The sequence below is a fragment of the Lemur catta genome, chromosome 11 (assembly GCF_020740605.2).
Source record: "Lemur catta isolate mLemCat1 chromosome 11, mLemCat1.pri, whole genome shotgun sequence".
NCBI lineage: Eukaryota > Metazoa > Chordata > Mammalia > Primates > Lemuridae > Lemur > Lemur catta.
In genome coordinates, this window is record NC_059138.1 from 49,367,128 (window position 1) to 49,393,438 (window position 26,311).

The 26,311-nt window shown below is 32.6% G+C and overlaps 1 protein-coding gene across 2 annotated transcripts in view; it reads right to left on the reverse strand.

Moving 5' to 3' along the window:
• Positions 1–218: 218 nt before the first annotated feature.
• Positions 219–26,311, reverse strand: part of SLC25A40 (solute carrier family 25 member 40) — a 40,886-nt gene continuing 14,793 nt past the window's right edge. For both annotated transcript variants that reach the window (XM_045564645.1, XM_045564646.1), the window contains exons 2-12: positions 25,199–25,267; positions 23,529–23,649; positions 19,946–20,005; positions 18,489–18,595; positions 14,338–14,405; positions 12,074–12,198; positions 11,198–11,371; positions 7,653–7,762; positions 5,553–5,634; positions 867–947; positions 219–481 (exon numbers count right to left, since the gene is read on the reverse strand). In XM_045564645.1, the coding sequence (XP_045420601.1) occupies positions 366–481; positions 867–947; positions 5,553–5,634; positions 7,653–7,762; positions 11,198–11,371; positions 12,074–12,198; positions 14,338–14,405; positions 18,489–18,595; positions 19,946–20,005; positions 23,529–23,625 (1,020 nt within the window). In that variant the 5' untranslated portion in view covers positions 23,626–23,649; positions 25,199–25,267 and the 3' untranslated portion in view covers positions 219–365. The remainder of the gene's footprint in view (positions 482–866; positions 948–5,552; positions 5,635–7,652; positions 7,763–11,197; positions 11,372–12,073; positions 12,199–14,337; positions 14,406–18,488; positions 18,596–19,945; positions 20,006–23,528; positions 23,650–25,198; positions 25,268–26,311) is intronic.

The following is a 26,311-nucleotide window of genomic DNA, read 5'->3' on the forward strand; positions in this document are numbered from 1 at the left end:
CAGCACACAATTCAAAAAGTTCTGATGTATCTGACACATTCCCAATAAGATTAATTTACACCAAAACATACAATATTAAACTCTCAGAAACTGCTTTCAGTGCTAACGAATAATTTACATTTTTTCTTATAAGAATGCTCAATGGTTGTGATTTCTGGAATATCTTTTTCATTACCTCCAAAAATAGGATAAAATTTACTTTAAAATTAGGATTATGATTTAGAGGTAGAGTAGAAATTATTTATTTAAATTATAGGAAAGAAAGACATAAAATCATTGTAAGAAAATAATGGTGAACAAAGTTCTTGCCTAAATGTCTCCACCTTATTTGGCTGTAGTTGTTATTTCAACTTGAAACAGCATTACTAGTATTGCTGCTGCCTTCGAGCATTTTGTTTCTGGAAAAAAGCCTTTCCAAATTCATATGTACTGATCATAATGGCACAAGCAGGAGCGATTTTAATTACTCGAGGAATTAGGCCTGAAAAAAGAATAGAAAAAAAATCAGAACAAATTTTATCTTATTTTTAAAAATATAATTTATTTGGCTTCACTCTGATAATGATCAAATTAAATGAAGTTATACATCAAATTCTGCACCATAAATTAGTAGCAAAGGACAGGTCAAACTACTCACTTCCAATTTCTTCACCTCAATTCCATATTACATTATATGGAATTTTTTATCTTGTTGATACAAAGCTGTTATTTAACATTTCTTTTTAACTTATCACAAAAATACAGTATTTAGGAGAAAATAATAATTGTGGAATGTTACCTATAACTTCCTCCTGAAAGTTAATTTTAGATGATGACAGGTTTAAAAGTAATTCTATTAAATAATTTAGTAAAGCAAATATTTTTACCTGTAAATAATCCAGAAAATCCATTTTTAGCAACAATGTTCTTCATTATAACCCAAGTTGACATATGTAAAGGCATAGAAACTAAATGTTAAAATAAAGAAATAATGCTATTATAAATCACAATTTAATAATTTCTAATATAGGTAATACACATAAAATAGTGTTTATGGCTTTTTGAAGTATATCATTTCATTATGATATAATGAAACAGTCACCTAATATAACTGTTTACCTAATATAGGTAACTGTTTACTTAATTTGCTGTAAATTTTAATAGTTGCAGTCAACAAAAAGAAAAAAACAGAAAAAGGGTATAAGTTTAAAGGTGTATAGAACTGGATACAATCAAGGAAGACTATACAGAAGGCTGCTCTTGAATTGATAATGTGTGTTTCTTAAGCTAATGGCAGTATTCTTCATACTACTTTCTATGTCTTAAGAATCTTTGACAATGAAAAATTTAAAAAATGTATAGAAACCTTCATGGGGTATCTAATGCCAAAGAAAAGTCCTGATAACTATTTTTGGTTCAAATTTTATTGTACACAATTTAAAAAAAATTTTTTTTTTCCTTAGAAGAGGTTCTGAGGAAAATAGCTCATTCTACCTAGTGGTGTCCTGTGTTATTACAACCGTTCTGAATAGATAATGCTAGTCTTGAAATAAATTAGACCAGGGCTGTTTCTTTCAAAGGCATATTTTAGCTAACAGTAACATCTCACTTATTTGCAACCACTCAAATATCTGGAAAAAAATTAAAAGCTAATTTTTTAAAACTTAGCAAAATTAGATGTCACAGAAGTTCAAACACAGACCCATGAATAAACTGTTTTTACATAAAGTTTGCTTACCTTCATTTTATACATTGATTCTAAGCAGGTGGTTTTAGCCCACAGACTACTGGATGCAATAAGTCTGCGGTCCCCAACCTCCAGGATGCAGAACTTGCCCCCCACCATCCATGGAAAAATTGTCTTCCATGAAATAGGTCCCTGGTGCCAAAAAGATTGGGGGCTGCTGCAAAAAAAGGTCTAAGAAGCAGGCCTATTACCATGTAAACAATGTGACAGCTAATAGGAAGACTTCAAAGTCTCCGTTTGAGACCAACCAGATGATGGGCAAACAATTCTTATACTGCCCTCTCCAGCTTCTGAGAACTGCTACTCTACAAAAATCAATGATTACACCAATGACAACCCTGAGCCACTAAGAAAGATTCAACTATGTACTATTAAGAAAGCCTGGGAGTAAAAGGGAAAGATTATAAAAAAATACTCTTCAAAAATGACTTTTTAGAATTTTGGCCCTTAATGGAGTGTAGGACTCGTTATCTCAACATTTCATTTATATAAAATATCAGAATCTCTATGAAGGCAGCTTTATGATTTTTATTTAAGAGGCTATACTATCAACATACATAGTATAAGCATGAGCATAATAACTATAGCAACATAACCCTCATTACAAGGTGTTTATTAATGAAATTTAACTTTCTAAAGAAAGTTAATGACAAGAACCTTACACTATAAGTTGGCAACTTTATTTCATATTTAAATTATTTCATTTGAATTTTGGAGGAAACTGATGAAAGACAGGAGATCAAGTAGCTAGGTATTGGTGATCTTGTGGAATTCAAGCCCCAAACTCTCTATTTTAATATCAAGGTGAAATTAATGGGAAAGAGAATGACAAAGAGAGTTATCAACCTGAAGGTAAGCCATGCTGAGCCCTAGTGGAACCTCGAAAGTATCTCCTGCCTAAATTTCCAATATTAAAGAGCTATTCCTACAGGTAATAAGCAATTTCTTACATTGTAAAGAAACAGTTTTATTATTAAATACTTCAAGTATCGAGAAAAGCATAGAAAATAAATGCTTATTTACTGACCATCCAAATTTATTACATTGTACCAACTATCTTTTAGATGCAATTGAAACCCCATATATTCCTTCCCAATCTTATTCTTCCTCTCTCCTCCAAGGTAACCACTCTCTTGTCTTTTTTTAATTTTCCTTATGAAAAATGGTATTGTATTATATGGATTATCACGATTTCTTCACTTTGCTGCCAAAGGACATTTAGGTGGTTCCTAACTTTTTGTTCTTGTTAAGAATCTTGCAGTGAATATCCTTGTAAATGTGCAAAAGTTTCTCTAGGGCTTTTATCTAGGGGTGTAACTGATAATTCAGAGGGCATTTCTTGATATTTCCAGATTCTTTTCCAAAACAGTTGTTCCAAATTTATACTGTTACCATCATGGCATGAAGTTTCCAGTGCTCCACATCATCCTCAACAATCTAATTGGTATAAAATGTCCTCTGACTTCTGTTCCTTATTATTATGAAGATTAAACATTTTTAATAAGTTTATTTGCCAAGTATAACCATTTTGTAATTATTCTCTTATTTCTGTTTTTAAACTATTATTCCAAATATTAATCTTAATTTACCTTAATATTCAAATTAAAATATTTAAAAATTTAATATTTAATGTAATATGTTCAGAGAAAAAGAAGCTAAACCTCTGGAAAACAAGTATATTTGGGTCAGGTTTAAAAAGCTGAAACCAGAGATTAAATTTTTAAAAATTCAATGTAGGCTGGGTGCTATGGCTCACACCTATAATCCCAGCACTTTGGGAGACCAAGGTAGGAGCACTGCTTGAAGCCAGGAGTTCGAGACCAGCCTGTGAGCAAGGGTGAGACCCTGTCTCTACAAAAAAAATAGAAAATTTAGCTGGGCATGGTGGCATGAGCCTGTAGTCCCAGCTACTGGGGAGGCTGAGGCAGGAGGATCACTTTAGCCCAAAAATTTGAGGTTGCAGTGAGCTCTGATGATGCCACTGCACTCTAGCCCATGCAATAGAGTGAGACTTGGTCTTAAAAAAAATTAAATATAAGTTATACACTTACATACACTAGGCACTCAATCAATAATTGACTAATGGACAAAGAATGGGAGAAGCGGTCTGAATGGGCTGATAAATCATTCTTATAAGCAACTGGCCATCATTGTATATGTAACACTTCATATTTTCTTTTTTGCTTAGAGATAAAGAATTTGGTATAGCTGAGTTATAAAATGGAGGAAGCCACTTATAAACAGAGCTGAGTTACTTCTTTGGTGGGGATAAACAATGTACAATACAAATAATGAGAGTGAGTACAGGTTATCACTCAAATTAGAAGTGCAGTTTCCAGTAGAAATATATTTTGCCAAACCTTTAAACAACTGGTCCATAGCTGAAGCTGAGTAACAGGTAAAAGTGATCATGGAAAATTAAAACCCAACTCTTATTTAAGGCTTCTCCTTCTAAGTTTAAATGAAGAAACACTTGGGGGAAAAACAGTGATAGGTAAGGTTGAAATCTAATAAAGAAGATAGTTGGCTTGCTGGTGCCAATCTCCATGAAGATGTACATCACAATCACATAGGGCTTATTTTCAAAATACACAAGCTAGAGGCCCACCTTAGATCCATTAACTGAGACTCCATTCGGGATGATGTTCAGCTTTAGATATACTGAATAAGCACCCCAGGTGACTCCAAAGATAATTTACCAACATAAGTGACTCTCAAACTTGAGTGTCCATCAGAATCTACCTTGTAGAGATTCCCATCTTTTCCCTTATCACCACCATGACCACCACCACAATCACCTCAATGCCATAGTCATTAATCATTTATGATAAATTACACCAAAGAGAATATCCCTACTATATTAAACATTTCCCTTAACTGAGGAAATAGGAATTCTGATGGAAGGAAGGAAGAGTGAAACAAAATAATTTTAACTATCAAAGGAGGACAGATAGGACTTAAGCAGCTACAAGGCTCATACCTAAAACAGGGAAGTGGGAGAACCCTGATACAATAAAACTTTGATTACCTCCCAGGTTTTCGTTAGCTTCTAGTATTAGAAGAGACTAGGTATTTGGTAGGTCAGAATCAGGGTTGTCACCAATATCCATCAGATTCATTTAATGAGGTCTGTAATCAATGTTTCTTTCAACATTATAATACCTATTTTACTTTTTATGCAAAATATTGTCATAGGTTAAAACAATTTATTTATATTACAATAGGCTTACTTAACACAATATTGCAACAGATAACTTCCCATGGGTTTGCAACACTTCCTAAAGAGAATAAATGATGACAGATGGGATCTAGTAGAAGTAAATAAGATTACACCTTTGTTCTAGAAGAAATTACAACTTACTAAGAAGTAAAAATGGGTGGGATAATAGGTAGGAAAAAAAACACACCAAAAGAAAGCTAAAAAATAAACAAAATAAGAACAAATACATATGCATATACTAACAGAAAATACATCGAGAGAAAAAAGTTTCCCAGTAATTTCCTATCCTTTCTCTTGATTTGTCCAGATTTATTTTCTTGGTATATCTGAAAGAACACTTACAAGGAGAATAAAAATGAAAATTTGAAATACATGTGAAAACAAACCATAGGAAAAATTATCATTAAACAACTTAGCTTCTGAATGACAAAGATTATTTATTCTTCATTTAGCATGTATGAGACTTAACTGATGGCAGTAAAGAAACATTAGACTTTAAGATTTCTTAAATTAAAATTTTTCCTTATTTTAGATATTCCTAACTTAGTATCTGGAAGGAAAAACAAAAACTCCATCTTAAAAATGTTTTAAATTAGTTAAACTTACTTTTATGACTTGTATAGGTCCAAAGTTGTGTCTGCTTTTGTGTTTTCACTACATCAAATGGTAAAGTTACAACAGCTGCAAACTATTAGAAGGTAAATTAATTTAAATCAATCTTTTACTTTTTCCTAAAATATTTTTTACATTCTTCTAATTAGCACATTATTTAATAAAGACATTAATGCAAATCACAACTAAATTGCAGTTTAAAATAAAACCATATATATTTAAAGAAAACTTTTTTATTAAAGAAATTAGATATATGGCATTTGTATTTCTCACAAAAGTTTCTCAGAAAAGTTTCCTTACACTCCTGAGATCACAACTTCTAATACTCCTGTGTGTTCCACTGTTCCTTTATTTCACATGAAGGTATAATACATGTGTCAAAGTAGAAATTCTCAAGTATCTCATAGACATTTAAAATTTTCCAGCAAATGTTTTAAAAATAGAATAAAAAATGAAATTTAAATAAAATTAATTTTGAACTTTTAGTTCTATATAACTATTAAAAATATATTTATACATATTTACATATTAAATATAGTTACAATGATTCACAAATGATGTTTTTTTCCTATGAATGATAACTACACACAAATCACATTTTTAAAAACTTTTCTCAAAATGACTTAATGCCTTAAGGGGGGTTTTGTTATTGTTTTTTTTTTAAAGAGTAATTAAATTCCTTTAATAATATTCTTACAATGTTTGATACAACAGCTATGCAAGGTAAAATCTGGTCTCTCTTGTTTTGCTTCCCAACTCGTTTTTGGCCAATATGTTCATAAAATGCCCCTTAAAATAACTTATGTTTTATTTAACTGCAACAATTTGTTGATTTAAGTTCTTGAAAGCATTTTCAAAGATCTCAGGTAAGATAAAATCAACTATTGTTTCTCCATCTCCACAATCTATCAGTGTTACACAGGACTCTTTGATGCTTTCTAAAATGAGGTTGTTCTGGTTTTCTGACAAAAAGCCTGGACACTGTCACATTCATGTGCTTTTCTATTGCTGAAACAAATCTTTATTTGAAAACTGTCAAAAGGCAGCAACATTTTCTAGATCTTTAAAAAAATCATTAAAAAAATAAATTTTCTATGTTAAGTAGAAATAGCAAAATTGAGAACTTTTCTTCATATTAAAAATTGGTACAACCTCCTGAAGCCATTATTCAACAATACTAATTGCTTTTATGGCTCGATAGATTTATAATCCACTAGGATTAATCCTGACAGTCCTTAAACCTGGGAATATTCGTATCTAAGTTTTGAAATCAATTGCAGTGGATTCCTTAGCCTAGGTTTTCTGATCTATTATTCCAATATTTTTCTGCAGGTCTCTATCACTTCACTCTGCCCCTTCACTCTTGTTTTTATGTGGTTCCAATATGTTAGTGTCTCACTGTAACTTATCAAAAATTCACTTTGAAAGTATGTGGGTGTAAGAAAATTGTTTATGGCCAAGGTCATAGTGATATCAATCCACATAAAGTCTACTACATGACTATGTGACTTTCCATCATATGTAGGGTTGGAAAAAGATGAACTCTCTACTACCCAAAATGGTCATTTCAGAGTCCTTCCTTCTGATTGTAATTTTTGTTTAATTTCTTTTCAAAAGTACTTAGTGGGCCAAAATGTTTCCAAAGAAAAGTAAATTAGCAACAGAGGATGAAACTGCTTTTATTCAATTATACATCTGGGAGGACATTCCATGAATCATTACCTAATCAGATCTACTAGAATTTATTGAACTAATATATTATAAAATATTCTGTAAAAATTTTAAAAAGCACTATTTAAAGTTACAATGTTCTAAAGTTGATCATAGTTGTAATGATCTAACAAATCCAAAAGTTTCTCAGAAAAATATAATGTATTTTTAATAAGAAAACATAAACACAAAGTATATTTAACTATTTTAATGGCTAATAATTTCCTTAAAATAGGATGGTAAATACTTAGAAAATTTTTAAAGCAGTGCAGCCCCGAAGTGCTATCTCAATGTACATGAAATGCTATACAATATTCTGTTCTATTTTAGTAAGACAATTATCATTTTTCTGGAATATTAGCAACAACAAAAAAATAAACTTACAGAACCAGACAATGCCCCTGAAGTAAAGTTGATCATAAATGTTGGTTCATATAAACCAGATTTCTCACAAAACCACTTCTTTAAAATTTCATAGTTATACCAGTACATTGCTATAAAAACAGAGAATGAAATGAACACATCTTTAGAAATAAAATGTGGACTTTAAAGAAAAGATTTATGAGGTTATATATTAAAGAAATAGAAAAATCCTAACCTTGACACACCTTGCTTTCTACTTAGACACTCACTAGGTGGAATTTCTTTTAAAAAGGAGTGAAAGTCTCAGTAATATTCTAGCAGTCTTATAAGCAAACAAACAAACAAACAAACAAAGCATCAGTAAAGTGGCCAAAATCTGATAAGGACAGTAGGAGAAAGGAAAAAAGTAAAGGCCAATCTATTAATGAACATCGGTATAAAGTTCCTAAAAAATTAAAATAATAATAAGCAAAGGGAAGCCCATAGGTACTTCATAAAAGACTGTACACTATGACCAAGGTGGGTTACCCCAGAAATTAAAAGGTATTTAATATAATAAAAATTTTAAATGTCTTATACTATGTTAATAAAACCATCTAATGATGATGAAAAAGCATTTCATAAAATTCAACACTGTTATTTAAAGTGAACAAATAAATTTCTTGGAAACCTAGAGATAAAAGGAAACTTCTTTAACTTGATAAAGAACATGCACCAAAATAATTAATGGTGAAACAACAGAATTATTTCCTTTTAAATGGGGAAAATGATAGGGATGCTAACTATTGTAACTAATATTCAAAACTGTATTCAGCGGCAAGACACAAAGAAAAGCTGTGATGATTAAAGATGGTGACGCAAAACAGTTATAATTTACATGATAATATTACTGTATACCTACAAAACCAAAAAGAAATTAAAATTAGAACAGAATTTTAAAAGGTGGCTGGATATAAGCTAATAGACAAAAATCAACTGCAATTGAATCAGCTACAAAGATTTAGAGCACATATTTTTTTTTTTTAAAAATAGAACTTTTAAAATAGCTACCAAAAGTTGAGGGTGGGGTATACCTATAAACAAATCTTTGGAAGAAAGATGAATATAATCTTTATGAAGAATATTTTAAATCTTTACAAAAACACTTTAAAAATAATTTATTAATATAAAGATATGACATTCCTAAGAAGAAAAATAAGGTGACATCAAGGTTTTTCATAAAGCACTAGTAATTCAGTGTAGTATTGACATGAGGTTAGACAAATTAACCAGTGAAACAGATCCAGGAATAACATGAAAATGTGATATGACAGAGGTGATATGATGCTGGGACAACTACCTGTGTGGGGAAAATGAAATTGAATACTTATTTTAGTCCATAACTCCAAATAAATTATGAATAATTGAATGGCCAATGAAATAGAGCCCAAACTTAATAATCAAAGAAATGTAGTTTGAAGTGAGATACCATTTTAAATTACTATATATATAAAAATTAAGAACTTGGACGATAAAAGAGTTGATAAGGGTGTAAAGCCTAAGAAATCTCCTATATTGATGGTAGATGTATAGATCCAGTCACTTTAGAAAGGAGTTTGATATCACCTAGTAAATTAGAAATGTATTTATTTTTATGAACCAACAATTCTAATACTGGAGGGACATTCAAAGGTGCACCAAGAGAATGTTTTTCATAGCAGCACTGTTTACTTGTTTACTCATATAAACAAGAATAAAAATGAAGAAAACAGTTTTTTATTAATATCTGTGTTTATATAAAAAGAATATATAAAAACAAGAATGAATCGGGAAAATTTTTGAGTTAAAGAATTTTTAAAAATAGGTAAAACTAAATGATATATTGTTTAGCAATCATAAACACATGGGAAAGCTTTTTTTTTTTTCTTAAATGAAACGAGGCTATGTGCAGTGGCTCACGTGCTCCCTCAGTACTTTCAGGGCTGAGGCTGGAAGATCACTTGAGGCCAGGAGTTAAAGACCAGCCTGGGCAACACAGCAAAACCCCATCACTATAAAAAATGACAAAATTAGCTCAGTGGTGGCATGCACCTGTCCAGGAGTCCAGCTAAGGTGTGAGGATCACTTGAGCCCAGGAGTTCCAGGTTACAGTGAGCTATGATTGTGCCACTGTACTCCAGCCTGGGCAACAAAGCAAGCAAGACCCTGTCTCAAAACAAAAACAAAAGAACAGATGAAACAGATGAATGATAAAAATTCAGTATAGTAGTTACCACTGGGGATGTTACAGTGAAAGAGCATACATGTGGTTTAATTATTTAAAAAAAACATACAATGTTTTAGCACATATACTGAGTTGGTAAGTTCACAGGTGTTAATTTTATTCGTATACTTCATAACTTATATCAGTTATTTTATGCACTAAATATTCTACAATAAAAAAGCAAAAAGTAAACATAATTGCCAGAGAAAATTATGATTAACTATATACTGTATGTTTCCAAACAGCATAAATGAACACAAAAGGTTGGTAAAAAGTACTATGGAAAGGGAAAGATGCATAGAGACATGGATAAGAAAGCACAAAAAAAGGATTAAGAAAAGGATAAAAAAAAAAAAAACAGGAACATTAATACAAGGGTTCTCAATAAGTATTTCTTTCAGGTCTTTTTTTTTTTTTTTTTTGGAGACTGAGTCTCACTCTGTTGCCTGGGCTAGAATGCTGTGGCGTCAGTCTAGCTCACAGTAACCTCAAACTCCTGGGCTTAAGCAATCCTCCTGCCTCAGCCTCTCGAGTAGCTGGGACTACAGGCATGCGCCACCATGCCCAGCTAATTTTTTCTATATATTTTTAGTTGTCCAGATAATTTCTTTCTATTTTTTTTTTTTAGTAGAGACAGGGTCTCGATCTTGCTCAGGCTGGTCTCGAACTCCTGACCTCGAGCGATCCTCCCAGACTGCTAGGATTATAGGCGTGAGCCACCGCGCCTGGCATCTTTCAGGTCTTAAATGGAAATTTCTATGATCTACAAGAGAAATACCACTAAAGCATACACATTCTGCAAATTATTGTTAGATTTGCACTTTTCATGGTTTTCTCTCTTTTTATAATTCAAAGATTAGGCCAATCACCTACTTGATTTATAATAGCCTTTTAAATGTTTATTTTTAATAATTGAAAAAGTAGGAGTCCATATAATTCAAAAGTGGTCTTAAATGTATTCTATAATATTTTGATTTGAAATAGTTTACTTACAATTATTTAGAATAATGTTAAATGACTTATTTAGAATAATGTTAAAAATAGTTTGCATTCTCTGAATATGAATACCCATCAATCAATGTTTAAAAGAAAATTAAACACATGGAAAAAAGAAAACGGGGTTTGAAGTATTAATAAAAACTATTCATTCAATAAAGGCTTGTAAAGATCTGAGAACTCAACAACTCTTGAACTAGAAGTTTGTGGACACTACAGAAGATAACTTACACCTTTAATTGTAAAGAGTTTAAAATCTAGTTAAATTAATATATGAATAATACAAAGCTACCTAAAATTTAGTAGATACTAATAGGATAAATCCTACCTGAGAAAGGTACATCTCTTAGAACAGTAGGAGCCCAGCCCCTCCAAAGGGAAATCCAGCCATCTTCAGATACTTTCTTGCTGACAAATTGATACAGTTCCTTATAAGAAAATTTTTTAGACTGCATCTTGGTTCTAATCAATTCTAATGGACTTATTACAGTAACTGCACCACCTAACATAAATAAGCAAATAAAAGAAAACAAAAACAAAGTCATGAACTATGCAAGCACAGATGCAAAAATTAATATATGTACTTTATGAATTTTTTAAACTTTTATTCTAAAATGCCTGAAAACCTTAGAATCAAGTATCTAATGATGTCAGCATATTTGTACAGATTTTTTTCCCTTGATAATCGTATTTCTTAAAAGTCTATTTTCATATATCTTAGTTTTTCTGGTTTAACTCTTTCAAGAGCAGTGCCAGAAACGTTATAATCAATTAAAACTATTACAAAATCTCATTCCAGTTACCACCCCAATAAACCTCATTCCTACTCACCAAGAAAAACATTCTTCTGCATAGAGGCAAATTTACTTCTAATAAAACTCTAAATCTTTAAGGAAAATGATTCAGGACTTTGGCCTGAACCATGTATGGTCCCAAATGACACCTTGGAAGTCCAGGTGAATCATTCTAAAAATTCTGTCCAAGATTTGACCAAGATAGGCTGATCCCATCTCCTTCTGATGGCAATCACAATACCATGTAACTTCTGGAGTATAGATATTAACATATTAGTACATATAGTAAACTATAATGCAAAATATATCTTACCAATACTGCATACATTATACAAATTCTCTGTGAATTTGAGAATTTAAACAGAAGCTCTAAACTTAAATCAAAATGAAAATAAAGATTTATTACTTACTTCTGGCTACAATTCCAGCAACAATTGGTATGCAGGTTTCATTTTCTCCTAATTTAGATCTCAGAAGAGCAGTTAACTGATCATAGCAAGTAAAATAAATAACTGTGGCAGGAACTGCCATCACTCTGGTTAAAAACACACACAAAAAAATATTTGTTCAAAATTATCACAAGGTGTCAAACATATGCAAATTAAATTCAAATATAAGTTTAAAAAGCCTTATATTTTATACAAGTTAAAAACCACAACAAATCAGCCTATGAGATCAATTTTTCTTTTAAAATTAATTAGTGCTTAACTTAGTAGGCAATGAAAAGATATAAAATTGGCATCCATCCTCCAAAAGTTTATATTCTGGTTGTGAAAACAGTTCCAATATATAGCATTAAATAAAAGCTACATAATCAAACTTAGACCACATAAAAATCACGTGCTCAGGTCATAAATAGGAAAAGACAAAGTAGGACACTTCTCCATCTCCTGGACTTGTCCTGTTTCTGGCCTCCCAAATCTTCTTTCCTAATTACATTTACCACAACATGAGAATCACTTAAATAAAAAGTACATGAGCAACTGTAAAACATTATTGAACTGTGTGGCCCTATGGCCCACATAGCACACCTGCTTGTAACTGGAAATAAATTACCAATAACATCACCAGAGTTATATACACTAGTTTTGAGGGAATTCTAATGACATATTCTTTTAAAGGAAAGTATCAAAAGAGGAATTATTAATTAAATTAAAAGCTGCAGACGCTGTCATGTCATAAATATTAATACAATAAGAAAGCAGTCTGAGGCTGAGGCGGTTGGATTGTTTGAGCTCAGGAGTTCGAGGCCAGCCTTAGCAAGAGCAAGACCCTGTCTCTACTAAAAAAAATAAAAAGAAATTAGCTGGACAACTAAAACTATATAGAAAAAATTAGCCGGGCATGGTGGCACATGCCTGTAGTTTCAGCTACTCGGGAGGCTGAGGCAGAAGGATTGCTTGAGCCCAGGAGTATGGGGTTGCTGTGAGCTAGGCTAATGCCACAGCACTCTAGCCTGGGCAACAGAGTGAGACTCTGTCTCAAAAAAAAAAAAAAGTAGTCTGTTTATGGCCTAACTGTAGGACATTCAAAGACCACTGTTTAGAATAACTAATGTTCTATATAATGAAGTTTGATGCTGACAATTTAGGAGCAGGACTGATTGGTAGCCTTGGACCTAACACTAACTTTATAACCGTAGGGATTGTTTAAAATATTTGCCTCAAAATTGATGAGTTTCCTCCAATTGCCTATTTTATACCTTTTTATTGCCTACTACAAAAAGGATAAAAGAAATTCTTAGAAATAAATGAGGCTGAGGAAACCAAGTTATTATTAGATATTAATATTTAGGATTTTTACATATGACCTTTACAGTTTACCATATTAATTCATAAACTCACTAGTTAATAGAGAATTAAAATTATCTGGAGAAGGAAAAGTATACATATAACAATATATCTTACCATTTTAGTACAATAAAAAGTCAAATAAACACCAAATATTTAATCTATGAAAATGAAAAAAATTACTGTCTGCTTGTGCAGCAAAAACTTAACACAGCTGGCTTGGTTGCTCAACTCTTCTGTATCAGCAGGAGGGCCTGTTTGCATGCCTGACCTTTGGACAACTCACAGGAATTTAGCTCTTGGATTGTTCCCTATGATAAAGTTTTTTGGTACCTCTGAAGCACCAAACCAATTGCTCTAGGTTGATTTGTTCGAACAATGTGATTTATGGTAAATATCTGCATTCCTATGGGGTCTGAAGTTTTGCTAATCACAGCTGGTCTCAAAGATAGAATGTATCTTTATGAACAATGCCCAGTAATGTCCTACACTTGGAAACTCCTTTGAGTTTCAAAGCGTTTCCCATGCAGAAACACTTCGCACACTCCGCAGTTCATTGCCAGCAGAATAAATCAGGTCCTATGTGATACCATGAGGGGAAAACTCTGGAAACCTATGTCTGGTCAACTGGTTTGTCTTTTTACCTTACCATTGGGCTTTGTATCCTTTTGCTGTAATAAACCATATCTATAACCTCTTCAGGTCCTGTGAGTCCTTCTATCACATCATCAAATGGTGGGTGGTTGTGAGACTCACAAAACAATGCTTCAGAAAATGAAGGAGTTCTAATATTAAAAATGCAAGACTTTGTCAAACCATGCTGATTATCAAAATAAAACAAAACAACCATCTTTTACTAGGAAAAATATTAAATTTCAACTTACAAGGTAGGAGGAAGACCACTCCACAGGGATTTAATGCCTTCATTTCGAACAATTTTTAAAAAGGCATCCTAAAATTGTAATTTAAAAAGTAATCAAAATATATCCATAAACCTGATACATAAAAATTTATAGTGATAACTGATTGGTAATTTTATTCTTTCAAGCATTTATTTCTAAAAAATGAGCTTCTTGGATTTATGTATGTCCATTCTTTTAAAAAAGGCAATTTTAACACAAGTAAAATGACGCATTTCTTGATGATAATAACTTCTTACAGAATAAAGTCTTTATTACTTAGCTCTGGACTGTTCTACTTAGGACTGAGAAATAAAACTTCTGAAACACTATTATAAAAAAAGAAGTAGAGCAATGGCAGACAATTGGTTAGATAAACTCTCCTGACTAACTATGAAATCAGAGAAAATATTATTAAAGCCCACTATCTGAAATCTTTAGAAAGGAACCAAAAGCAACTGAAGAGAAGTCTTCTATTAATAAGCAAACCCTTACAATTTAATAATAAAAAAACAAAATTAAAAATTGACAAAGGATTGAATAGATATTTCTCTGAAGACATACAAATAGCCAATGAGCACAGGAAAAAATGGTCAACATTACTGATAATTATGGAAATGCAAAGCAAAACCACAATGAGATATCACTTCATACCCATTAGATAAGCTAACAATAACAAATACTGGTGAGACTGTGGAGAAATTGGAACCTTTACATATTGCTGGTGGGAATGTAAAACGGTGTAGCCACTTTGGTAAACAGCCTGGCAATTTCTCAAAAGATTAAACATAGTTACCGTATGACCTACTAATTCAAACTCAGGTATATATCCAAGAGAAATTAAAACACATGTTCACACAAAAGCTTGAATGTTCACAGCAGCATTAATTATTCCAAAAAGTAGAAATAACCCAGATGTCTATCAACTGATGAATGGATAAATAAAACCTGATATATTTATATAATGGAATATTACTTGGCAATAAAAAAACTGATACATGCTACAACATGGATGAATCTTAAAACAATGGGCTAAGTAAAGGAAGCCAATCACAAAGAACCACATGTTTTTCCAGGAAAGGGGAACCTCAGAGAGAAAACTTTTAGACAACAACCACTCTACTCTAGCCAAATACCAAAGAAAAGCCCATGGCACCACCCAGATGCATACCAGCAAAGGCCAAGTAGGTAGTCTAGACTGCTACCCTTGTAAGGCTATAATGAGGCGCTATAATACCTTTGTTGCGGTAGTATCACAGAAGGTCAGTAGAGAACCAAGACTTTTATCCCTATCAGGTCAGCAATTAGTTTCCCCCCACCACTCCCTGAGAGGGTGGTGTTAGAGGAGTAGTAGTGAAGAGTCAGGACTTTTGACATCACTAAACAGTAAGGAAGCCACCCCACTACACAGTCAGTGGAAACCATGTGCAAAGCCAGAATTCTCATCCCTGCTCCTCAGTAAAAGAGGTCTTCCCTCACACTGTGTGTCAATGGAGGCTGAGTGGGAAATCTGGACTTCTAGCTCTATCCAGCAGTAACAAGGAGGCATCCCTCCTCTTCCTCTGTGGTAGCAGTGTCAGAAAAAGCCAGTTAAAATAGAATGTTTAAGCGAGGTTAAGAAGTTAATGAAAAAATCCTCAAAACATCTGGGGTTCAACTGAAAATCACTCATTCTAAGAATCAGAAAATGTCAAACTGAATGAAGATAGAAAATAAACAGATGCAAACACTGAGATAAAAGAGATGACAGAATTATCTGACAAAGATTTTAAAGCAGCCAATGTAAAAATCATTTACAAGCATGCTTCAAAGAAGCGAAAAATTAGAAAGCCTCAGACTCATAAGAAATATATACAAAAAATACTGCCGATCAAAATGGAATTCTAAGAATTGTTCAAGTAACACAGGAAGGCAGGAAAAATAAAACAGAAGTAGAAAACAGAACAAAGAGAAAATAAAAAATAAAATGGTAGGCTTAAGCATTAATATTACTGCATTAATATAGTAAATCTATCAATTAAAAGATGAAAACTGACAGACTGGATTTAAAACATGACTCAATTATATGCTGCCTATAAGAAATTCACTTCAGTTATGATACAGACAGGTTAAAAGTGTATTGGAAGACTCAACACTTACAGCAAAGATGTCATTTTTCCCAAATATACAGGTTTAATGTAATTGCTATATAAAACTTAGCAATATTTTTTTGTAGATACGAAGATTATTCTAAAATTTGTCTGGAAAGACAAAGGAATTTTGAGAATAGCTAAAACAACTTCAAAAAAGAAATATAAGAATAAAATAGGAAAATCAGTCTACCTGATTTTAAGTTATTATATAGATACATGATTAAGACTGTGTGGTATTGATAGAGCAACAGACAAAAGATAAATGAAACCAAATAGAGAACCTTGAAATAGATACACCCAATATGTCCAACTAATTTTTGACAAAGATGCAAAAAGCAACTTAATGGAGGAAAGGTAGCCTTTTCAACAAATCCAAGTGGACATCCACAGGCAGCAACAATGACAAACCTACCTCAAACTCAGTTTCATGCCTTACATAAAAATAATGCAAAATGGATCAAAGACTTAAATGTAATATAAAACTTTCAGGAAAAAATCTTCAGGGTCTAAGAGTTTTTAGACTTGATAACAAAAGCATGATCTATAAAAGGAAACTGAAAACTGAAATTGCATCAAAATTAAAAACTTCTACTCCATGAAAGACCACTAAAGGATGAAAAGACAAGATAGCAGGAGAAAACATTTGCAAACCACAAAGGAATGGTATCTGGAATATATAAAGAACTCTCAAAACTCAACAGCAAAAATTCAAAACAATTTAATCAGAAAATGGGCAAAGAAGTCCAGGCCTGATTGCTCATGCTTGTAATCCTAGCACTTTGAGAGCCCAAGGTGGGAGGATGGCTTGAGCCGAGGAGTTTGAGGCTGCCCTGAGCTACACAGTGACGCCATTGCATTCTAGTCCCAGCAACAGAGCGAGACTCTGTCTCAAAAAAACAAAACCAAAACCAAAACCAAAAAAAACTGGTCAAAAGATATGAACAGCCATTTCACTGAAGAGGATACACTGATAGCAAATAAGCATATGAAAAGATGTTCAACATCGTTAGCCACCAGGAAATGCAAATTAAAACCATGAGATGTCTCTACACACCATAATTGTTACAATAAAAACAGTGACACCACCAAATGTTATTAAAGATGTGGAGAAACTGAGTCACTCATATTTTGCTAAGGGGAATGTAAAATGATAGCCAATCTAGAAAACAGGTTGGCAGTTTCTTAAGCTCTAAACATGAAATGATCATGTGACTCAGCAACTGTACTCCTAAGGCATTTTTACCAGAGAAGTGAAGACTTACTTTCACACAAGAAAATTGTAAGTGAATGTTTGTAGCAGCTTCATTCGTAATAACCGAAAACTGGAAAGAATTCTAAAATCAAACTGTGGTACAACCATAATATGAAATAATCCATACCATGAGCAATAAAAAAAGAACAAATGATTGATTCATGCAACAACCTGGATCAATCACCAGATAATTATGCTAAGTAAAGAATGACAACTCCAAAAGGCTACATATGTTTAGATTCCATTCATATAACATTTTTTAAAATGATAAAATTATATAAATGGAGAATAGATCAGTAGTTGCCAATGGTTAAGGACTGGGTGAGAGCACAAGGGAAATGGGTATGGCTCTGTAAGAAAAACAGGAAGAATCCTTGTGGTAATGGAATTATTTTTAATTTTAATTGTTATCAATGTCAATATCCTGGTTGTGGCATTGTATTAGTTTTGTAAGATGTTACCACTGGATGAAAATACATGAATCTATCTGTGTATTTTTCTTAAAATTACATGTGATCTACAATTATCTCAAAAAAGTTTAGATTAAAAAAAGTTACTGCCCCCCTTTTTTACATGAAAAGCATGAACCAATGAAAAGAACGTTAACAAAAAGTTAAAAAGCAAAGTAGTACTTTTCTTTTCCTGCTTTAATATGATTTTTTACTCTATTGCAATTAGAAAATTTTTCATATATAAGATTAAATATAAAAATAGAAAATATACTGAGATTCTAAGTAATATAGTCTCCTTACCAATGTTCCTTGGAAGTTTCCTGGCTTCCTATACCATACTTTGTTGGCTCCCTCTTCACAGACACATAGATGATCCATGAGTCCATTACTATATACAAAACATTTTCCTAACAAAGAAGATTCCAATAGCCAATAATTAATTCACACAACTGTATTATTTTTACAGATGAACAAATTGAAATTGGGGACTAAAAAAATATGAAAAGAGAAATAACCATGAAAAAGATAAATAACTATTTCTTTTTAGGATGAAATATACATAATTTGCTTCATGCTGTGGCAATGGACTCTAAACTCACAATTGTGAAAAGTAATGGAATAAATTAGTAGATATTATGCTTTCAAAACTGTAGAACGAAGAAAATGTACAAAGGAGTGAATTCTTTCAGGTTATCTGAGAGACTGAAGAAGGAAGAGAAAGGAAGAAAATCTGTTTGGAAAAGAGAACATGGGTGCATGTCTTCTCTATTTGTCCTGATGAAAACTTTGTGGTCTGGAAGGGAAATTCAGACAAAAATACATTATGAAAAGAAAAGTTCTTATCAATATAAATAATGCTATGTTTTGTCCCTTTCTCTGTATTTGTACTACTCATTCTAGCCATTTGTGAGCTCCCACCTAATTTAGTACAACTTCCTCTAATAAACTCTTTCCTATTTATTCGCCTCATTCTTGCTGCCAAAAACTGTCATGTCTGTTTGCTAGTATATAATACTGTGAGCTTCAGAATACATATGTGCCTGAATGTCTCCTTCTGCTTTCAAGGCTTTCTTTAATGTGTACCTCTTTAGTCTCTTCCTACAATCCATCTATCCTTTCATTCATCTCAAAGACCACTGTTGTTCAATCCATTTCAATGTTATGCATTTAATCGGGTGGCATTTATATCTGAGCCAATTTTCTCACAGTTGAAACAGTCTATTTCCTACTATGTAAATATGTTTGAAATGCCATTATCTTTATAAAGCTGTAAAAGACTGACCCAGGAATGGCTATTGTTGCCCCTCTTATAGAAATATATAATTACTTGTCTCAAATTCCACATAAACTACTATTTAGCAATTAACCAAGTCACCTGATAAAATAATAAATTTCCAATCACTGTATTCAAGCAACAGTTGGATGATTATCATGAACACTCTAGGACAGGCACAGCTCTTGGGCAAAGAAGCTAGATTCTAAGTTCCCTAACAAGTATAATTTTGTTTTTATCTATGAGACATATACTCAAATATATAATCATCCTCTGTTTTAATAACTAGGTCCATAAAGTGTTATATATATATTTTCTGCCTATACTTCATCCTGAACAACTGAACATAGAAAAATGTTTCTGCATGAGGACAAAGAGGCATCAATTTTAATAAATTAACAAAATGAATAATATTCAAACAAAAATGAATGCAGTAACATTTAAAAATCTAACATAACATTTTCAGGATAACTATTGTACATACCTTTAGGGAATGGGTTGTTTTGGGCTTGGAGTCGAATTTTAACAACATCCAGAGGTGTCACTATGAATATACATAAGTTTCAATTAGCAAGTGATACCTGTAAACTGTATAGACATTTGCCAAAGAACACAAAGTGCATCTATGCATATTTTTCCTCATGGCAATATAATGGCTATAAAATTGTCTATGTTAAAGTAGTCTTGAATGTAACATTCTAATTTTTTGCCCTTGAATTTGCTTTAAAGAGGATCAGTGACAGATACACTATAATTACTTCTCTCATGGGTATGAAACTGTCATTTATAATATTTTTACAAACACAATTCGATTAGTATTAAAACTAAAACTACTAATATTTATTAGAAAATTGTTCTCTAAGGTAAGCAGTAAAAAGTTCCAAAAGTCTATTAAATATTTGAGAATAACTTTGTATTACAAGTAATTGATAATCAAATGATATTAGCCTCACTAATCTGACAAATCTACATGTATCAAATAGGAACTACAGGTAGTAAAACTTTGAGTAAGTGGGCCATAAATCATCTTTAGCACCAGGTTGTGTTATTCCATTTGGAAACAGCATAGTGAAGGAAAGTGGTTTTAATATGTATGCTGTATCTTATCCTAGTAATAGAAAATGCCAAATAATGGTTCTAAGATAACTTTTGCTCATCTGAGAATGAGGACAATCACATTAGATGATCTCTAAGGCCTTTTCCACCCTAAATTCTCACCTGAAAATACTACATCATAAGTAATTACTTTGTTCTAATCCTTTATCTTATATAAATAAACTAGTCAACCTAACATACCTCAAAATTATGAAACCCATATATGGCAAACCCACAGACAACATCATACTGAATAGGGAAAAGTTGAAAGCATTCCCACTCAGAACTGGAACAAGACAAGGGTGCCCACTGTCACCACTTCTATTCAACATAGTGCTGGAAGTCCTAGTCAGAGCAATCAGGCAAAAGAAAGAAATAAACGGTATCCACATCCAGAAAGAGGGGTATTACTTTTCAATGACAATATGATCTTGTGTCTAGAAAACCCCAAAGACTCCCCAAGAGACTCTTGGAATTGAGAAATAAATTTAGGAAAGTCTCGGGTTACAAAATCAATTTACACAAATCAGTAGCATTTCTATATATTATACCAATAACAGTAAAGCTAAGAGTGAAATCAAAGACTCAGTATCTCACATTACAGAGAAAGCAAAGTACCTAGGAATATACTTAACCAAGGAGGTGAAAGATCTCTACAAGGAGAACTACAGAACACTTGAGGAAAGAAATCACAGATGACACAAACAAATGGAAAAATATACACTCATGGATTGGTAGAATCAACATTGTTAAAATGTCCATACTACCCAAAGTGATTTACAGATTCAGTGCAATCCCTATCAAAATGCCAACATATTTCACAGACCTAGAAAAAATAATTCTATGCTTCGTTTGGAACCAGAAAAGAGCCAAAGCAATCTTAGCAAAAAGAACAAATCTGGAGGCATCACATTACCAGATTTCAAATATACTACAAGGCTATAGTAATCAAAAAGCATTGTATTGGCACAAAAATGGTAACATAGACCAATGGAACAGAACAGAGAATCCAGATCTGAAACCATCTACCTACAGCCAATTCATCTTTGACAAAGAAGACAACAACATAACACTGGGGAAAAGAAGCCCTATTCAATAAATGGTGCTGGGAAAATTGGACAGACACATGCAGAAGAATGAATTAAAATGCTTATCTCTCACCACTCACAAAAATTAATTCAAGATGGATAAAAGACTTAATGTAAGGCATGAAACCATAAAAATTCTGGAAGAAAATGTAGGAAAAACTCTTCTAGATATCAGCGTAGGCAAAGAATTTACGACTAAGACCCCAATGGCAATTACAGCAACAACAAAAATAAATAAATGGGACTTAATTAAATTAAGAAGCTCTGCACAGCTAAGGAAATAATCAACAGAGAAAACAGATAACCTATAGAATGTGAGAAAATATTCACAAACTATACATCCAGTAAAGGCTGATAACCAGAATCTACAAAGAACTCAAACAAATCATCCAGAAAAAAACAAGCCTGTTAAAAAGTGGGCAAAGACATGAACAGCAAAGACATGAACAGCAGCTTTTCAAAAAAAAGACAGATGAATGGCCAACAAACATGCAAAAATGCATCAGAGAAATGCAAATTTAAATCACAATAAGATATCACCTTACCCATGTTTGAATGGCTTTTATTAAAAAGTCCAAAAATGACAGATGCTAGTGTGGATGCAGAGAGAAAGAAATGCTTATACACTGTTGGTGGGATTGCAAATTAGTACCAACATTTATGGAAAACAGTATGGAGATTTCTCAAAGAACTAAAAGTAGACCTACTATTCGATCCACCAATCCCACCACTGGGTATCTATCCAAAGAAAAGAAGTCGTTTTAACAAAAAGACACCTGCACTCAAATGTTTATTGCAGCACAATTCACAACTGCAAAGATGTGGAATCAACCCAAGTGCCCATCAATTCATGACTGGATTAAAAAAATGTGGTATATGTATATCATAGAGTACTACTCAGCCATAAAAAATGAATTAATGTCTTTTGCAGCAATTTGGATGGAACTAGAGACTATTATACTAAGTGAAGTATCTAAAGAATGGAAAAACAAACACCATATATACCCTCTAATAAACTGGAACTAACAGATGGGCATGCACATTCAAAGAGGGAAGTAAAAGTCATTGGAAATCAAGCGGGGGCTGGGAGGGGAGGGGGAGGAGGAGGAGGGGGAGGAGGAGGGGGGGGGAGGAGGAGGGGAGGGAGGAGGAGGGGAGGGAGGAGGAGGAGGAGAGGAGGGGCAAAAAGTTACCTAAGGGGTACAGTGAACACTATTCGGGTGATGTGCACACTAATAGATCTGACTCAAGCATAACAAAAGCTATTCATGTAACAAAAATATTTGTACCACCTTAATACTTTGAAATAAAAAATTAAATTTTTTTAAAAAAAGAAAAAATAAACCAGCCAACCTAAAATCATTAAAATGCTAAACATCATCTATGTCATTTGGCTATGTGTATAAGAAAATGACTATAAGAAAGAGAAAAATGTGATCCAGAGAAATTCAAGAAATTTGCTATCAATGCAAAGAATATTTGTATTTGTTGCTACCACAAATTGCTCAAATTCTGTATCATTAATTTTTTTTCACCTTCTTGTTTTCTATTATAAAAAGGAAAAATAGTCAAAAGTTTAATGATGATAAGGACCTCAAAGAACTCCCAGTCTAAGCCCATAATTTTACAGACAAAAAAATGAAGTTCAGAGAAATGTTAGGTTTGTCCCTAAGTGTTTTCACCCTGAGAATGGCAAAGCAAGGACTAAAATTCAAGTCTCTTGAATCTCTAAGATTTTCTTTTCATATCATGATGATAAAGGAATATTAGCAATCATTAAGGATAAATGGTAATATCATTTCATTATTTCACCAATAGTAAAACTGAAATGGAATCACTGATTCATTCAAAGTTATATAATCTATGCTAGCAACATAATTTTACCCATTAGTGATGTCAGTATAGCTCCAGTACAAGAGGCAAGCATTTGTTGAAGAGGTGTCACTCTGATAATCGGTAGTCCCTCTGTTTCAGGATCCATATTTTTAATTAATTGAAGAAAAATCTGTTAAAGAAAAGCAAAATATAAAATTATAACATGCCTTCTGATCTTCCAAAAATGGTAACATACTTCGGCTAAGCTGTGTGAGCAGGTGTGATGCTGCTCACACAGCTAAGAAAGAGGTAGAAACAGATTCTGACCATGTAACAGAAGGAAAGCAGTTGACCAAGTTACAGAATCTATGAATTTAGCCTCATAAACACTACTCAGAAATCTTCTTCAATCTAGTACAGAGTACCATCGAATACAGCACTATTTTTATTGCATACATGAAGTTGTTGCATAGGTATAAAATGAAATAAAAGCACATAACCTTAATAAGAGGTATTATCTTATAAAAATTTGAAGACAAAAGCAACATATACTCTTTTTTAACAAATACAAAAAAGTATAAAAATCACTTATAAAGTCACTATTAAAAAATAATCACTAGCAACATACGGGTGTCATCTTTCCAAATGTCTATGTACATACACACATATATGTGTACATACACACACAGATTACATCTAACTACTAATAAATACTGTATATTAATCAAACATGTATGCACATTCATGCACTGTATATGTGCACCTTTTTGGAAAATCAAAAACAGGTTAATATTAATACTACTCATGCTTCTTTAGAAGACTGATTTAACACTTAAAAATATATTATACTGTGTCAATAAATATGTATTTACATCATATTAATGCTTGCACAGTATTTAATTATATTTATTTAATCGGTCTCATATTGTTAGATATTAGGTTGTTGCCTATTTCTCAATTATAAGTTATTCAGATATAATATCCTTATACATACATCTTTTTGTAGTCTTCCTACAATTACTCTAGAAGGCAAAGTAAGATTGCAGGGCTAAACTATTTCAAAACTTGATACAAATTGTCAAAATGTTTTCCAGAAAGGCTGGACCAATTTATACTTTCACTGGCAATAAATGAGTTCCTACTGATCACAACTTCACCAAACTCTTTCTCATATTACGTATCATTTCCCTCCCACCCTCCCTTCCTTTTTTTTTGAGACAGGGTCTTGCTCTGTCATGTAGTATAGAGTACAGTGGCACAATCGTAGCTCACTGTAACTGCAAACTGCTAGGCTCAAGTGATCCTCCTGCCTCAGACTCCCTGTAAGTCCTCAGTCAGAACTACAGGAGTACACCACCACTGCCAGCTAATTTTTTAAATTATTTTTTTGTAGAGACAGTCTTGCTTTGTTACCCAGGCTGGGCTCAAACTCCTGGCCTCAAGTGATCCTCCTACTCCAGCCTCCCAAAATGCTGGGATTATAGGCTTGAGCCACCGAGCGGGGCCAATTTATTTTTTCTGAATCATTTGAAAGTAGGATGCATACAATATCCCCCCTTCACCTTAAATACTTCAGAATATTCTCTTAAATAATCACAGTACAATTATCAAATTCAAGAGACTTAATTTTGACACAGTACTGTACAGTTCACATTCCAATTTTATCAGTTATATCAATAATGTCCTATAAAAATAAATGATAGTTTTATTATTTCTTTAGATTTTTATTATTTACCTACCTGGTTTACGTCTTTTCTTCAACTCTATGACCCAATATTTTATTGTTTGTAACATTAGTAGCTGAAAACCTATAATTAAAAAAAGTCATTGTTTTATCTTTTCACATGGGGGTACATAAAAACACCAAAACACATATTAACAAATATTTATTTAACAGTTTCTACTAAGTGCTTTGAGAGCTATAAAGAACACTCCACAAATGCAAGCATTAGAGTTACGAAAGCATTTTCACAAAAACTTCATGTTATTCCAGTTAATATATTCTACTTTGTCAACAAACAAGCAAACAACTCCAAAACTTGAATAGTAATCAACCTTAGCATCATTTATAGTAGAATAACTAGATTTTGTAACACAAAATTAAAGGTCCGGCATCACCTATGAAATTTTTTTTGGGGGGGGGGCTTTAATCTGAATCTAAACAAGCTTTAGATCTAACTTCCAATTCATAGAAAATTTAGAGACTAGATTACCAGGGTAACAGATGCCACAAATTAACAGAAGTTGTAATATTCTAACCTATAAGACTATGCCTTGGTTTCTTCAAGTCAAACTAAGGTTAGGAAAAAAGGTGTCAGAAGAGGGAGAACTGTTCTAGATTAAAGGGATGTTTAGAGAGTAAACAACCCAAAGGACTCTGGTTCAAGCAAACAAATTTTAAAAAGCCAATTTGAGGATAACTACAGAAATGTGAACATGGGCTGGTATTAGATTAATATTATTCTAAATGTTAGATAATATTTTAAAACCCATTCATTGTGTTTCTTGAGATAATGGTACTATAGTTATGTAAAAAACTGTCTTTTCTTTTAAGAGATTCATTCTGAAGAATTAAGGGCTGACATGATAGCTATAGTTTATAATACCTCAAAAAAAAGTACTAAAATACTAATAATTTGGTAAATCTAGGTGATACATGTACCATAAGGTGATACATTGTTCTGTATTTTTCTGTACATGTGAAAATTTGTATAGCAAATTTTTTTTTTTTTTTTTTTTTGAGACAGGGTCTCGCTTTGTTGCCCGGGCTAGAGTGAGTGCCGTGGCGTCAGCCTAGCTCACAGCAACCTCAAACTCCTGGGCTTAAGCGATCCTACTGCCTCAGCCTCCCG